We start from the raw sequence: 16,911 nt of genomic DNA on the forward strand, positions 1-16,911 counted from the left end.
TAAGTTATAACACTGATTATCTCGATAAGAATTATGTTTCTTAAAATGTATTTTTACATAACATTTCAAGTTATTTCCAAATAAAATGTTTGAAAAGAATCATATTTTTTACATTCTAACTTGTTTTCATACTCTGCTTCGGAGGGTGAAATTAAAAATGATTCTTGTTGTTCAGAATAGTGAAAATATAGTAATAAAGTTAAAAAAAACACTAAAAAATAATTTTTTTTTCAAAAATGTTTAATAATTTTCAAAATAACTGTCTTGTATATTATACAAGTCAAATATGTATACAATTATTTTGTCCTCGTTTGAATATTCTACTACTTCCAAATCTTAAACATTAAATTTATTACGTTTTGACCCGAATAGTACATAAATAGTTACACAATAAACTATGATAGTATTTCATGCACATCCATCTCGCTATTTTTATACTTAAAGTTTGATATACTTTGAACGTTTTAAATGTGTACCCAAAGATAAGGTTGTACGATTTAATTTTATACTTGCAGTTAATTGTGATCTGAATATGAATTTATCGCTCAATGAAGTATCATATGCTCATATGAATCTCATACTAGCTGTATTCAAATTTAGTAAAGTTGTGATGTATTTTTGGTTAAAAAGTATTTATAATATTAGTTCACGTACAATATATATTATCTTACAATTAAACTCTGCTAAATGCTAATTTAATTATTTAATATTATGGTCATGGTATGATATTATTAATACATTTAATAGTTTATGTCTATCATATTATAATTATATCGCTTATGCTTAACTTTATTTTACTGAACTCGGCTAATATTTTTAAAAAATGGATACTGTAACACATTAATATGCAGTAATCGCTAAAGACATAGATAATATTTTATTTTTCATAAACATTTAATTTTAAATACTAATACCATAAAATTGAACATGTGAAAGACACAAAGGAACTTATTACCCTTCTAAACTTTTGTTTAATTCAATGTCAGCAGCTTTTAACGTTTTGTTAGACGAATACATCAACAGTAGTAATAAATTATTAATCAGTTTGTATAAGAATACATCTATCTATTTTTATAATGTGTTCATTGAAAATTATGTTTTCCATCAAATTGCATTATTTGCATTAGCCAGTATAGGTTAACCCTACAAAAAAGTGATAACCTATACCTACCTAATAATATTGTTATTTTTAGTTTTTCTTAAATATTGTGTATACATATATGCAATATTATATAATGTCATTAACCCTACAAAATAAACTATATTAATACAACCGTGAAACAATTTTAACTGCGCAAATGCATAAAACTATACTATTTAAAGTACCTATAGGTTGTTATATATAGGTATAGGAAAATACTATAAGCAAAATTCGTTCAACTGCGTTATATATATATATTATAACGGCTCGTGGCAATGTGGCGTTAAATGGGGCATTATACTTTTTATCAGCCCACCCTGAAGTGAAATTTCAGTTAGCAGTTTGTAGAATTTATACTAGCCTAAACCACAGTAAGTTAATAACGAATAAACTATAATCAGTTTTCAGCTGTCAGAATTCGGAAATTGAGTTTTGAGTTTTCGACCCACGACGATAAAATATATTATATTATTATGAATCACATTGATTGTAAATGGAATATACAAAATTGCTTATAAGGATTTTTTTTATTGAAATCGACAAAAATGATGTCTATTTTTTTAATCCATCATAATTATTAACATATTAATAAATTAATAAATCGTGTTGTGCAAAATCTTCAACGTTGTTATATCTTAAAAGTATATGTCAATGGCATAAAAGTATTTAATTGTTTTCTAATTATTATTATTTATACTTATATACATTTAAGCTATATTTTAACAAGACAAACACAATCTCTGTTCTAAACTGTAAAATAATATACACACACACACACACACACACACAATGTATACATCAATGTAATATGCGCGTGAGTGTGTGTGTGGTAGAATTGGTCACTATCTCTATACCATATACTGCCGATAATTAGTTTATAGCGAAATAGACCTAAACGGTTCTAAAAATCCAAATTAAAGTAGTTACAGTGTAATCGGATTTCAATTCTGAAAAAAACATTTGGGCTATTATGCGACAAAACCGCAGTGTACGCGTGCATGCACGACAAATATACGCTTTAAATATCGTCGGATTCGAGTTTTTTAAACGGTACACACTAAAATACATTATTACCAGCTTATATAAATTATAGTATTGTACAATATATTATTACACATTATCATTATTGTTACACGCACCTTATGTCACTGTTGAATACAAACTTTTTTTGTTTTTTTTTTTTATACACACGCTGACGGCCAATTATTTTAGTGTCGAGTAATCACCGTTGCGGCCGTAAAGTTGAACACGGATATTGCCTATGCTCGGCGCCCCGCGATTAGTATGTAATAATATATTATTATAATGATAATATTATTATATGTACATTATTATTATCAAAGTATTATAATATTATCGCGATTCGCGTACGATTTGAACGCCCAAAAAATAAACAAAAACCAGTGTACATGTTTTTAACAATAGTGTATCGTTTTCGAGTGTAGTGGTGCGTTTGCACAAAAATAAACATGATAATATAACACATATTATTCTACCTACCTACTTATATTATTGTACTAAACGCTTTCGAGTTCCGCGGTGTACGGCATAGAAACTTTAATAATACGCGGACGGAGAGTCCCCAGCTGCCATGGGTCGTCTATAATATACAGTGGCAACGTTGTTGGAAAGAGATAGCCAAAACCTGCGTGCATATTATACACCTATGACATAATATTGTGATATAGGACCCTAAGTGCTGCAGTGTTGCTGCATATTTTTCTAAAAATGTTGTTATCTTTGTTGTTAAACTTCTCTCTCCCTATCACTCTGCCGCGCAGTTATTAATGGTTGCAGATGGACCAAGTTGTATATGCTATCTTTTTCTAACAATGTTGTTCCCAAACTTCTCTATCACTATAATATATACGTTCAGCCCATGCCTTATTTATACGTCTACATGGTGTGTACATCGACCGATGCTTTATTATAATAATTTGTAATGTTATCTCTCGATTACATCCGGCACGACCATAATATTAATATGTGTTTTTTTTTTTGTTTTGCGGTAGGTATATCTACCGTCGCATCATGTATAATAATAATACCATGTATAGGTATATATCAGACCCATACAGATACGTAGTTAGAAGTTACAGACTTTTAGTTCTATATAATATACTATAATACGCGATCGCTTCCAAATTAATTTTTAACACGATCGTATAACAAAAACCGACTCAGATAACGGGTGCATGGTACAATATGTTTTAATCGTTTTGTGTCGAAATGTATATGTGCACATAAAATAAAACGATATAGGTACGGACGGCGTGATACCACGACGACAAATTACAACTTAGCTATTTATTACACTATAAATCGAGGGTCACCAAATGGTATTGACGAATTTGACAAATTCCGACAAATTTAATCCGGCCTGCTGACAATGAAAAAAAAAAGAAAAACCGATATCTTTATACGTCTAAGTGTTAGAATTTATCGTTTTTCTTCATCGGATTTTACTGACTCAGAAATGTTGATGAACAATTTCCAGTTTACTAATGTAGCCCTTCAAAAATATTAATTGACGACCTCTGCTATAAAATTATATCGATCTTAAGTGTAGGTTTACCCAAATTCTTAAATATTTGAAGTATATAACTACCGTCGGCAATTATGGACGTAAGTATACTACAGTATAGTCTGTTCACGACAAGCCTCAAAGTCAACCGGCTCTTTGAGAAAAAAAAATTAATAATTGAAATGGGCCACCATCTTTGCAAAATGGCGAGTTCTCAAAAGGTCTGCAACCTATAATAATCAAAAACATCTGAAAATACTAAATCTACTATACTACCTATATCACTCGCCATACTGGGGGGGGGGGGGGGAATGCAGGGCTGGGCGCCTGTACGATATCAGTCGACTGCAACAATAAAGAATAGGTACCTATAATAATACAAATCGATCAGATAGTGCGGTAAATTAAGTATTGTTTATACGATTATGTATTTATATAATATTGTGCGTTTGCGCTATGTGTGCGTGTGTGTGTGGTGTATCGGCGTGTACCGTGTCTGCGTCGTGACGCTTTTATTATGGTTTTTTATTTTATCGCCGTCGAATATTTCATCGGGTGTAATATAAAATATCGAGTTTCATGTGAAATGACGTCAGGCGTGTGTATGTAGGATAATGCCGGAATTTTTCACGCGCGAGGTTACAATTAATATTATTATACAACACACTCTAATCCTGCCCGTTAAAATAATAATATAATATTAATTGTTGTTCAAATAATAATAGTAATAATAAAAATAACAACGGCAGTAGCAACGACCACATTAACCATTAACAATGCAACTTTTCGACTCAACAATTAGCTGCACCGTCAAAAAACCCAACACATAATATTATTATGTAGGTACCTTATAATATGCGTATTATTATTTATTACTATACATGTATGCGCTCATATACACTGCAGTTCGAGTGCATACGATACTGCACGTTAAACCTACTTTTAACGTGCATCTTGCAGTCTGAACTGTATAAATGGACTTATTATAATATTATTTACCCTGGGTATATTGACTGTAATAACTAATAACGTATAATACTATAATATTATTTGTATATAGAATTAAGCATTTAAAAAGGTCTATTATATAATACAATATGTATGTATGTATGTACGCATGCCATGAGTAAGGTTCGATACTGATAAGAAACCTATTTTCGCCAAACAAATTTATTTTATCATTAAAGTGATTTATTTACGATGTGCAAATTAATCAAAAGAACACAATATATACTGGCGAAGGTTACGTATTATAATATTATTGCTAACCGAAAGAGCTGTCGAGATATAACTATCTCCGTATACACTATACATATTATGTATGTATATTCGCCTGTAGATTTTTTCGGATTTATAATTATTATTATTATTGTAACTGGTAACCTATATAAAGGTCAATATTTATAATTTCGACAATAGTAGCGCTGAAATCAGTACCAATTAAAACGATGCACTATATTGGTGTATGATGCATATATTCTATGGTGTACTATAATATTATTCTGTATATCGATTAAACTCGAATAAGTACATTATTATTTTAAGTGAATTTCAAGTTTTGCAATACGCTGCTATTTAAATACACGTCAGTTCAATAGTATATTCAGAACCACAATTTAAATATTATGTTTGGAAATGCAGATGACTAAGGTTTGGCTTTTAATTCGTATATATAGGTAGGTACTTATAATAATTTACATCTTATTTATAAATATATGTTATATTTGCATGTGTGAATAATTTTATTATTCAGATTCAAATATTCTGACAAGGAATTAAAATTTATATTCGTAAATTATAATTTATAATATTATAATATAATATAGGTACCTAATATTATAATACATAATATATATAATGCGTCTTGATTCCCGTCAAACAAATAATAATAATATGTTATTTCTTAGCACGTTTTACGTATTATAATCCTTTCGTCGGCAGTGTTTATTTAACTGTGTAAGGTTTCGTTGTGACCCTCGTGAAGCAGCTACTATAGGTAGTAGGTAGGTTATAGGTAGTGGGTATAGGTGGTAACCAGATAACAAACACCACTGTGGCGCTGTGCAATAATATATCATATTATGATGCACTATATTGTCTATTGCACTATTATTTATATTATAGTCTATATTATTATAATAATGGTCAGTTACGTGCATTTATTTTAGACCAATATATGCTTATTTGTTATTTCTTTATTTACATAATGTTATAATATAACATACTCAGTAGGTACCTATTAAACATACTAATATATATTATTACATATTTATGATGTGTTATTTGCTTCGTATAACATTATATTATATCAATAACGCTCATCAATTAAAATTACATGTATAATAACACTAATAATTTCGTTCGGTTATTACTATTATTAGATAAAGAATCGCACTTGTGTGCATATTATAATATATGTGTAAGCCGAAAACAAAGAGTGATTATAATTTTATTGACACTATTTTTCACGTTCATATAAGTACCTACTTTTAATTAAAAATTTTTAAACATTGCCAAATTTTTAGATTATTTACACGCGTTCAATGGTAGTAATGACGTTAAAAATTAATTATTTTGTTCATATGCGATAACGCTTCTTTTTTTCTGGCTGATGATATTGTTATGAACATTTCAGAGTGGGATATTTTATGTCTCAGACGGATGCTTCAAATATACATACAACATATTCTTATCTTTGTTTTAAAGAGCAAATACTTAAATTATATTCACAGTATAAGTAGTATACTCGTAGTCCTATAATATTACTTAGAACATGAATAATTACCGAAAACGTTAAATTGTATACCTAAGATGCCTACTGCCTATAGGTATGTATATATGGATTACATTTTCGTACTCCGTACCTGTCTCTTATTTGTATTAATTCTAATGCACATACATCTAAATCGTTAGTAAAAATTAACTGTGGATAATTTATAATATTTATTAAAAAGACCGCTTATTGACAGTTTGTTTTAAATTCGATCAAATAGATTAATTATTATACTGTTTGATTTGACACCATAATTTATCATCCTATAAGTAGGATTATAATATAACGCATTTTATTTTAAGTTTTAACGACTATTATTTATTAGAATTATATATTACTATATCACTCAAGTTCACGGGTCTAGCAATACCAATTATTAAATATTATACAATATCATCTCGAAAGTTAAGTCAAAAATTAAATCCAACAACGTTATTATTACGTATAGGTACTTTTCGCAAACGAATTAAAAAATATATATATTTGAGTTGAACACAAAAATATTTAATTAGTTCTATACAATATTACAATATTATAATAACACACACACTCCGTAATATATACACGTATTGGTGTTAATTAAAAACCGTAACGAGCGCGTTAAATGAGTATATACCAAAAAAAAAAAAAACAAAACAAAACTATATTAACTCGCGTGCGTTGTATAAAGGTACGCACACACACAATTGCATAAAATATTGTTTCCATTTATTTTGCCCGTGCTAAATTCTCGTTATTATGTATTCATACGAGCCTGTTTTATTATGTACCCGGTATTCGGTCGAAGTTATATCGCGAAGGAAACGACGATATTTGTGTGTGTCGTACTAAAACGCGTCGACGACGCCATAAAAACTCCACGCACGAGTTTTCTATTCTAATAAATAGAAGTATTAAGTATATATAGTGTATGTATGTTAACAGTTTTTTTTCCACACGCTCCCCTCCGCCCACCAAACAGGGGTGCGTCTTTATAATATATACGCACGCTCACCTCGTCAGAATTAAACATTGTATATACACATATACATAACATATATAGGTACTTGGGACGCAGATTTGTGTAGTTTATATATATACACACACACACACACACATATCGTCTACGCCTATAATAATAATAATAATAATAATAATAATAATAATATATGCTTTATAAACTACCACACATATATTATTATAATACACTCCGCAACCCCCCCCCCCACACCCATCAACCACACGTACATACACCACGAGTCGTCTATTCATCTGGCGCGCGCGCGCAAACTATACGTATTATGTATATACGAGAGGCCTCCTCTGCATCACCTCTTGATAAGCAATTTCGCCTTTTCTCTGTATGTATATATATTTTATTTTTTTCACAATTAACTACGTGACTAAAATTGTTTTTTCTCTCCCCCTTCACTTAATATATATTTTTGCAGCGATCCCGGGCCCGCGCGTACATGTCATATATATATATATATATTACACATAGGCACCACCTACACCGCGCAATATAAAATCGTATCGCCAACGGTATACACAATACTGCATGCCTTTCCTTGCCGTGGCTGTGGCTGCTCTGTTTCGCGACGAAACGATTATCGAAACGTTTCGCCATGTAATCGAGAAACGGTCCAATTTCCCGCGGCCGTATTATATATATATATATACGAACGCGTCTGCGAGCACCAAATGGACTATTATCCAATGTGCGCGCGTGTGTATATACTGTGTGTATGCACTTAATATGATATTATGTGCAGCAGTAAAAGCCAATATGCGTTATAAAAGTGTATAACATTGTTTGTATATTATACGCGTAGATGACGACGATGCGTGTAAGGCTTCAATGTACCTATACACGACCAGTCTTAACGCGGGGGCATTAGACTTTTTTTTATTTTTCAAGTATTAACTCGAAAATACAAAACCGATGACTAACCGATTTCGAACTCGTATGTACCTGTATAATATTATAATATGTATACATTATAATAATATATTATGTATGTACTGCACTGGCACTGTAAGTGTACATACAATATATAAATATTATACATTATGTACGATATTATGTCCTAAACAGAACTCTGAACTATATATTATATATACTCGCGACGATATATAATAATTATATTGTGTGCGGCAAATTCGCAATTTTCTACGTCGTCGGCAAATATTGTTGAACACACAGCCATGCCGCGCAGGGGAGTTTCGTTGATGTCTCGCCAAACCCTCAGATGTTCCTATATCACATTCGCGTATATATTCGTATATATCTCCGAGCACACTGCAGCAAAAGCACATCATCAACGCCACGCTCGAAGCTAATAATATAATATAATATATACATCCCAATAGATATATACAATTATGTACATGTATATATTATAAAGATTCCACGCAATGATATTATACACATAATATTATATATTGTATGATACGTATATATGATTACGTTGCTCATCTCTTTGTGTAGGCACATCAAGTCCCGACACACCACGCACGCACATATTTCACGGTCTGCAGGGTGATGAGACATATATATATATAAATTTTTTTTTCCATGCGCCGGCCCGTGCTAGTAAAAACGAAAAATTGAGGACAACTATTTAATTGATCTCCCCGCATCAGCATAATATAACACGCACATATTACATGTATACCGCCGACAATGCACGTGTTTTTTATACTCTTATATTATTCTATAGGTATATCTTATGGTAAAAATATCCACGAATACTGGAGTTTTTTTTTTGAAACCCCGAAGAGCTACTACCATACCTTTGCCTTTTGATTTGCACGTCTAACAATATAGGAAGGAATGGTCATATTATATAGTCAAGTGCAGCTAACGTTACTTGTATTATACTACGAACATATACGTATACTGTAAACAATACAGTCCGCGGTATGTTATTATATTTATAGTAATGATTGAAATTGTATCAATTTAATATATATAATGTGCAAACAGTACAGCACTTAAATGATTAGGTACCAGATTACTGAAATACTAAATACATCAAACGTTTGATCGACTTTTATTTTTGGACTGTATTTCAACTTAAAATATAATTTTGAAAAAATCTTTATTCTTTATTATAGGCAGTTATAAGAACATTTGAAAAAAAATCAAGTAGGTTTTCAACGTATCTCACCAACATTATTATGTTTTTGAATTTATTTTCTTGTTCATTTCAAAATCTATTAAAAATGATAACATAATATTTTCCTGGTATATTAAGGCGTAAAGTGTAATTTTACTGGATTTAAGTACATCGTCAAAATTATGTAGGTATGTATAGTTGTTAAAGGCATAAAAAAATTGAATTTTTAAGTATTATTGCATATTACTGAAGTAGAATATATTGCAGGTCATTAACTGATTAATTAATCTCCTTACTGAATCAATTTTAAATATTGTCAAAATAATTATCTAATTGGGTATTAGTAGACACTTAAAATGTGTTTTGAAACATGTCATGTACCTACCAAATAATTTCAAAGTACGCGATTTCCAAAATCAAAGTTTATTTGGAACTATTGTGAATAATAGCTTGATATATTTATGTACCTATAAATATGTACCTGATTTTATATACAAACTAATTTAGAAAATATTTATTTGTTCTATTGGTTTCAGCATATTATTGAATTTGAATGATTATTTAATCCTATATAATAGTATATACCTATAAATAATTCAGTCTGTATAATACGACTACCATATGCAAAGTCGACAATTTTTTTATTATTGTTATGAACGGTGTGCGACGAGATCGATTTGGTTTTATAACCAAAACATTAATAATGTAATATTGCGTTTGTTTTGTATAAACATAGGTGCATACAATGCGCAATCTATATGTGAAGGTAAAAGATGTTTTAAAAAAAAAATATTTGGAAAGCTATTTAGAACACAAAAGTACATGTTAATAATCTATATTGATTTGTATTTTTTTTGTATACCTCGGGGAGATATACTTACTTATAACTTTATACAATATATATAGAAACTGCAGTATCTACCTAGGTATATGTTATGAATACTAAGGTCGTTTTCGTCGGAAGGAAGATATTTGTATCCTTATAAGATCATTACGGATGTATAACTATTGATGAGTAATATCGACGTTTTTCACTAGCTCCAAAGCCCTAGGCCGGTCTTTTAGAATTTTGGACCTTATTTGCCGCCCACAGAATGTACTGCAGTATGTTATATCTATGTGCGTGCCTATCCATAGCTGCACTAAATTCGACCGCCTTGTCCTATCGCACGTTATAATATATTACGCGTTGTAGCAGCAGCAGCACGTAATCGCGCAGTCGATCGACGAGTTTTCACAAGCCGCAGAGCAGTCAGGACAGAAGGTCTGAAACGAAACGATTGAATCGCGAGATTGTACTATTATAATATAGCGTATATGTATAGTATATTATAGGTATCTATATACGCACAAGCGCATAACACATTTTAAGTACCTACGCGTTTTCCATGTTCGTTTTAGGCATTTTTAGACGAACGGCGATTGTGTTCGGCGTTTGGCTTTTACATTAATCCTTGGCTGTCAATTGAACACACGGAGTAAAAAAAACCAGTTTTTTCCCTATACGCATATAATAATGCATCGATCGACCGTCGCGGATAACATCATATATATTTTCCCCCATTTTCTCACGCAATGAGGCACCGGTTGTGGGTTCCTCGGACGCTGCTGCAGCTGTATATATACATATACTATAGTCACAGCTTGTCGCAGTATATTATTGTATTACCTATATACCTTATATACGTGCAGGCACCTCCTATTTACTTCGTTTGTGAATATATAGCATTATATAAGTGTCCTATAAACGCAACACTGTTGTGTTATGAGTAAAGGAGGGGAGGAGCAATACCTTCAATCGCCGTCTCGTCCGATTCTATTTGGGGTCACCGAAGTCGGTATATACGCGTTGTCGGGTAGGTACCTGCCCAGTGCCTACATACATAATTCCTATATAATAAATACATAAGTACCTCGGGTAACTTGCACAAATATAGGCACACACGCACACTTATATTTATATATATATACATATATATATATATATATATGTATATATTTGAAATGCCGCCTCGGCCGAAACAGGTAAACACAGGTACCAATACATATATAATGTGCGCGTATATAGGCTTGAATCGGATTTGACCAATCGATGGTGAACCGGTCTACACTGAGCGACAAACGCACCGCCTCATTTTCAAAATGGTCGTCGTCATGGTCCCGGTTTTCTTGTACACATAATAATAATAGAAATAGTATTAAAAATATATTATTATGTTATATAGGCCTAGCGTATCTCTGCTCGTGCGCGTATCGAGCGCGCCGCCGACGTCCATTCCGCCGGCGCCGCCGCCGAGTTTTTTAATTGAATATCATTAAACGTAAACGGAATGTCATCAATTCCTTTCTATTTTTCTTTTTTTTTTTTACATTCATACCTGTCTACCGCCCGAACACGCGCGAATTCGATGGCTACGATATGGCACACGTAATATATCTAATAATAAATGTATATGTACAACCGTAGAGGTGATATAAGCCTATATATATATACATATCCTTTATAAATATCAGGCAGTGCAGTGTGCATGCAGCCATCGTGGAGAAGATGGTGGGCAGGGTATGAAATTGACCGACATTCGACGATCACACGACACGCCTTTCATAATCATGTTGTTTCCCCCGTCCCCGAGTTAAATATAGTATAATGATGATTACATTACTATTATATTGTATTTATATAATATTATATGGAAACATCGACGGGACGTCCGTCCGCAGACAAACCACTTGTATAAATTCAATATATTGACGGTACCTTTATATGTACGCATAATATATTAATTATTTTTTATAAATAGATAAACTTTGAAAATCCGTCGCCACATAAAACGCAAACATGTCCGTATAATAGTTAATTACAGATATAATATTATCGTGGTCTTTATTATGGGCACGAGTACCCAGTCTCGTATGCAAGCGACTGTAGTCAACTTACACCAAAATTGACCCAACGTTTTTACAACATGTAGAATTTACGACAACATTTTTGAAATGTGTTTGCACAGAGAAAAATTCAAATCAAATATTTTTTCTATTTAATACGTATACACGGTACACGTTTCACAAATAGATCAATAATAATAAAATACATAATATGATATAATGAGAATCCGGTAACACAGATTATTCCTGAATTCGATGAAACATGGTCATTTGTTGAAAAAAACATTTGGATGTTTCGGGCTCAATGCGAAAACAATCACACGTGTTTCTCATCCACGTGTGAATGATTTTTCTAGTTGGCTATATTATATATTGATATTATACTATTTTACCTATCATCAAGTTGTGTATACATAATTGGTATATATTATATATAATAATATTTACACATTAGATTCTAAAGTTTAAACATTAGAGATTGTTTTTAGTTCGTAAAATAAATATAATTACCTACCTAGGTACCTATAATCTATATACCTAATTAGATAGAAATAATAAATAGATTTTTATTCTGGGTTTTTCACACAATTTTTTTGTTTGAACACGGTTTGACTTCTTACTCATTTGGTTCCACCAATTTTATCACCTGCCATAACCAAACCCGTAGTATAACAAATTATTTTCCTCGTTAAATTTTATTGAAGAATTCTAAATAACATTAAAAATTTTAATTTATTTTATACGCGTGGTATGTGATTATACTATAATATTGATTACAATATAAATTTAACACAGTAAATAAATAATACATATTATTATTATGTTATTATAGTCACCTCCAATTGAGTTGTATATTATTCACTGTTGTAGAGGTACCTATAATATCTGTGTGTGATGTATATCTGACTATAATGTATATGCGTATAATGATCTAAACTGATATTGTGTTAATTTATAATAAATAAATAAGTCAATTTAAACTAATAGCTGCAGCATCGATGGCGAACAATCATCTGGTTAAATGTGTAAGGTGCGGTATAGGTATCCAACGTATAGATTAAACTTGGAAAATTGATTGCATTTGAGCATTGCCAACTTTGGCGCGATTTCATATCAGATTAGTTTATAGTTTAGTATAATATATAATTCTTATTTTCAACGTTCGTTTATACTTCAATTTCTTAAACGCGTCGGTCCCACGCATGACATATTCAGCAATATAATAATAATTATGAATTACAAACAAACAAAAAACTTCTTAAAATCGAGCATAAAAATATATAGTGGTCTTAACACGGAGTAACAGTGGATGATTTAGAATGTAGTTATAATATATTCTTATTTCTTGTAAGTAAAATACAATAATTGGCTACGATGCATTTAATATGTGCAGTCCCTGGCAAAGTGCTTAAATATACATTTGATGCCACAGTCTGATATTTGTTTTGAAGTTTATGCATATAACTAAATTATAGTTATAGCAGTTTATTTTCCTGTAAGTATTATGGTAACGCAACACACGCCACATATAATATTTCCTGTTTACTTGTTTAAATATTATGTAAATTTGGACTATTTAGACAGCAGCATCTCTCTCTCTCTCTCTCTTTCTACCACAGACAAATGCATACACACCACGAAGATAGCAAATTGAATTAAAAATAAAATATAGTAAACTCAAATTACTCATATTATTATGATGGAATGCGTTTATAATCTCGTGTGGAAATTTTAACAAATACCTACTTCTTTTCGAAGATAATGCAATAATAATATATCCTTTCAGCATTTCGTTGATCAGAATAATCTGCAGCTCTGAAAATTATACAATTTAATAATCTGCTGTGCGATAAAACTAAAAATTTAAATCATTATCATATTATGTTCTGTAATCGTGTATTCATGTATACGCATGTTATATATACGTACAGCTAATAGATATATTAGATAGTGTACAGATGGCATATTATTAACTGCTGCACTATATTGTTGGATTTTCCTGTATATTATGTCTGTAATGTAATATAGTGAGATATTTACATTTAATCAGATAATAATATACGATATAGCCAGTACAAAAAATAAATAAATTATAATCCATTCAACGTCTTTGCAGGTATAGACGTTGAAATATGGTCGATAAGCAGGTGTATTTAGCAATAGGATAAGCATAGGTAGGTATATTGGATTAGAACGACCAAACAGAATCGTATAAGTATCAGTACCTAGAAAAAATTGCAATATCGCATAACGGTTATTTTGATATTGCGTTTAAAATATTATAATGTTAATGTGTAGTAAATATTATATTGTAGACGTAGATCTTGTAGTTACTCAAAAATTAATAATCAATCATATAATTTTGTTTGTCATGACTAATTATTATTATTTGGTACTGTCGATAAAACAATTTCTTTTCGTCGAATATACGATTATCATTTGTATATGATATGAAACCGGATTCATAGTGTTGTATTATATTTTTTTTTTTTAAACAGTAAATATATACAATTCGTGGACCAAATCAGTCGAAAACAATCCTGAAATTGTACACTGCATATACATATTATAATATAGGTAAAACATAATATTATGACGCGCAGCTAGTGTATGCGTGCGTGGTGTTACAGCGTAGATACACAATATACATATCTGGTGTCTAAATCTTAAATATAGGTCGTATCTAACAGTGCAGTATTACAATTTCGTATGCGCTCCGATTTTATTTCTGGAAATTCTAGTTTGTCGCTGCTGAGCTCATAGGTATTATAACATATTATATTATATGCATATTTTTACTAGTGCAATACGTTTTTCGTTGCACACGACACGCAGACCGTCGTCGTCGCTTATTATAATATAATACATCGTTATTTTTTATTACCGCAGCCATTGTGAGTAACGTCTCCGTTCGTTATGTTTACAGGGTTGGAAAGGATCGCTGAAGAGTTAATGGGAAGAAGAAAATGGCACCAGTATCAAGACATTTTGGCGAAAAATTATTTACTGGAAGAGGAATTGATGGACCGGAGAGAATGGGTTCCCGTCAAAACGTGTAACTCGTGTGATGTGAACACAGACCTAAGCGTAGCGGATCACTCACCTTCAGAACTGGTAAATTATGCAAATATACCTATTATATATCTGATATTATTTAATTTTAGAATCCCAGGTGAGTTAAATACAAGTATAATATACAGCCGGACTTGGTTAACTCAAAGTTAAATAGACCGGTCAAAAAGTTCAGGAAAAAGGTTCGAGGTTGATTTTGAGTTAAAAAGGTTCGGCTTAACCAAGTCCGATTGTAATACCTATTGTGACTGTATTTTATGAAAATTGGCAATAATAACTGGCATTATCGGTAGGTAATGAAATGAAAGCAACACTTAAAGCATTGGAACTTGTTACTTAAACATTTAATAACCACGTTTAGTGAGTATTTAAATAAGCTTAACAAATTAAAATTCATATATTTTATTTTATTTTCATTATTTTAAACCAGTACCTATTCATAACAGCCTTTTGACACATCACCGTGACACCATTCACCACCTTAACTGGCAAGTGTAGTATTAATTGTTGATAGGTAGTAATGACTATAATAACTTACTACTCATACATTATTAATTTAAAATTATGGAGTTCTTTAGTTTCTGTATCTTAATTGTATAATAGGTATACTTCATATCAGTGACAGCTCATCGTATATCTATGTGTTGCTTAATGCGTCGAACTCATTAAATTAATACCCAAAATGTGAATATGAGTAATGAGTATAGAAATAGCAATATTATAATATAAATTATTATTAATATACTTGGGTAATATAATTATAAAAATATTCTATCGATAATAATTTTACTATACCAAGACAGTAATAGTTAATGATTTTTTTCCGATTTTCACTTTGGAATAAATTGGTATAATTAATATTCGCTTAGTTATTTTTTTACAGTAACTTATGTTGAAGTTATATTAGATATTGATTTTTATTTCTATTAACACGGTTCGATACCCCCGGAAAAAGACATATTGCGAATACAATACTGAAACGGAGTAAAATGTATAGTTTATTATGTAACACATAATATCATATGAATACAATTCAGTACATCAATGCGTAGTTTTAACTATATGTGACTATATACAGCGGTTAAATAGTGTACCTAATTTTGAATTCGCCGACGAAATTAAGAACAATGTGCAACGCTGCTTGCGCGAATTGTACAATATTATTATTGTTGTTGTCGTAAAACTGCAACGTGCGGGAGCTCGCGAAGTTTTTCAGTGGGACGTTTACCTTTTAAATGGCTGCAGCCCGCGTACGTATATAATATATGATCGAGTCCACTTGTCATCGTTTCCAAATGACCTACATTTCGCGTGGTCGTCATACGTATATACCATTTTATTCATTTGCTTTTAACCTCTTACAGGAGGTTAGGTGCTCCCTAGAAATTATTATTATTCATGGTCGTTTTTTTTT

General features: G+C 31.0%; 1 protein-coding gene across 4 annotated transcripts in view; it reads left to right on the top strand.

The window, feature by feature from the left end:
* Window positions 1–16,911, top strand: part of LOC111031863 (mushroom body large-type Kenyon cell-specific protein 1) — a 55,205-nt gene that overhangs the window by 26,333 nt on the left and 11,961 nt on the right. For 3 of the 4 annotated variants that reach the window (XM_022311974.1, XM_022311971.1, XM_022311972.1), the window contains exon 2: window positions 15,352–15,539. In XM_022311974.1, coding sequence (XP_022167666.1) covers window positions 15,378–15,539 — 162 coding nt within the window. In that variant the 5' untranslated portion in view covers window positions 15,352–15,377. Of the gene's footprint in view, window positions 1–5,115; window positions 5,342–15,351; window positions 15,540–16,911 lie in introns of those variants that run through there. The other variant, XM_022311973.1, reaches the window with a different exon arrangement.

Source organism: Myzus persicae, unplaced genomic scaffold (assembly GCF_001856785.1).
Source record: "Myzus persicae strain clone G006 unplaced genomic scaffold, MPER_G0061.0, whole genome shotgun sequence".
Lineage (NCBI taxonomy): Eukaryota > Metazoa > Arthropoda > Insecta > Hemiptera > Aphididae > Myzus > Myzus persicae.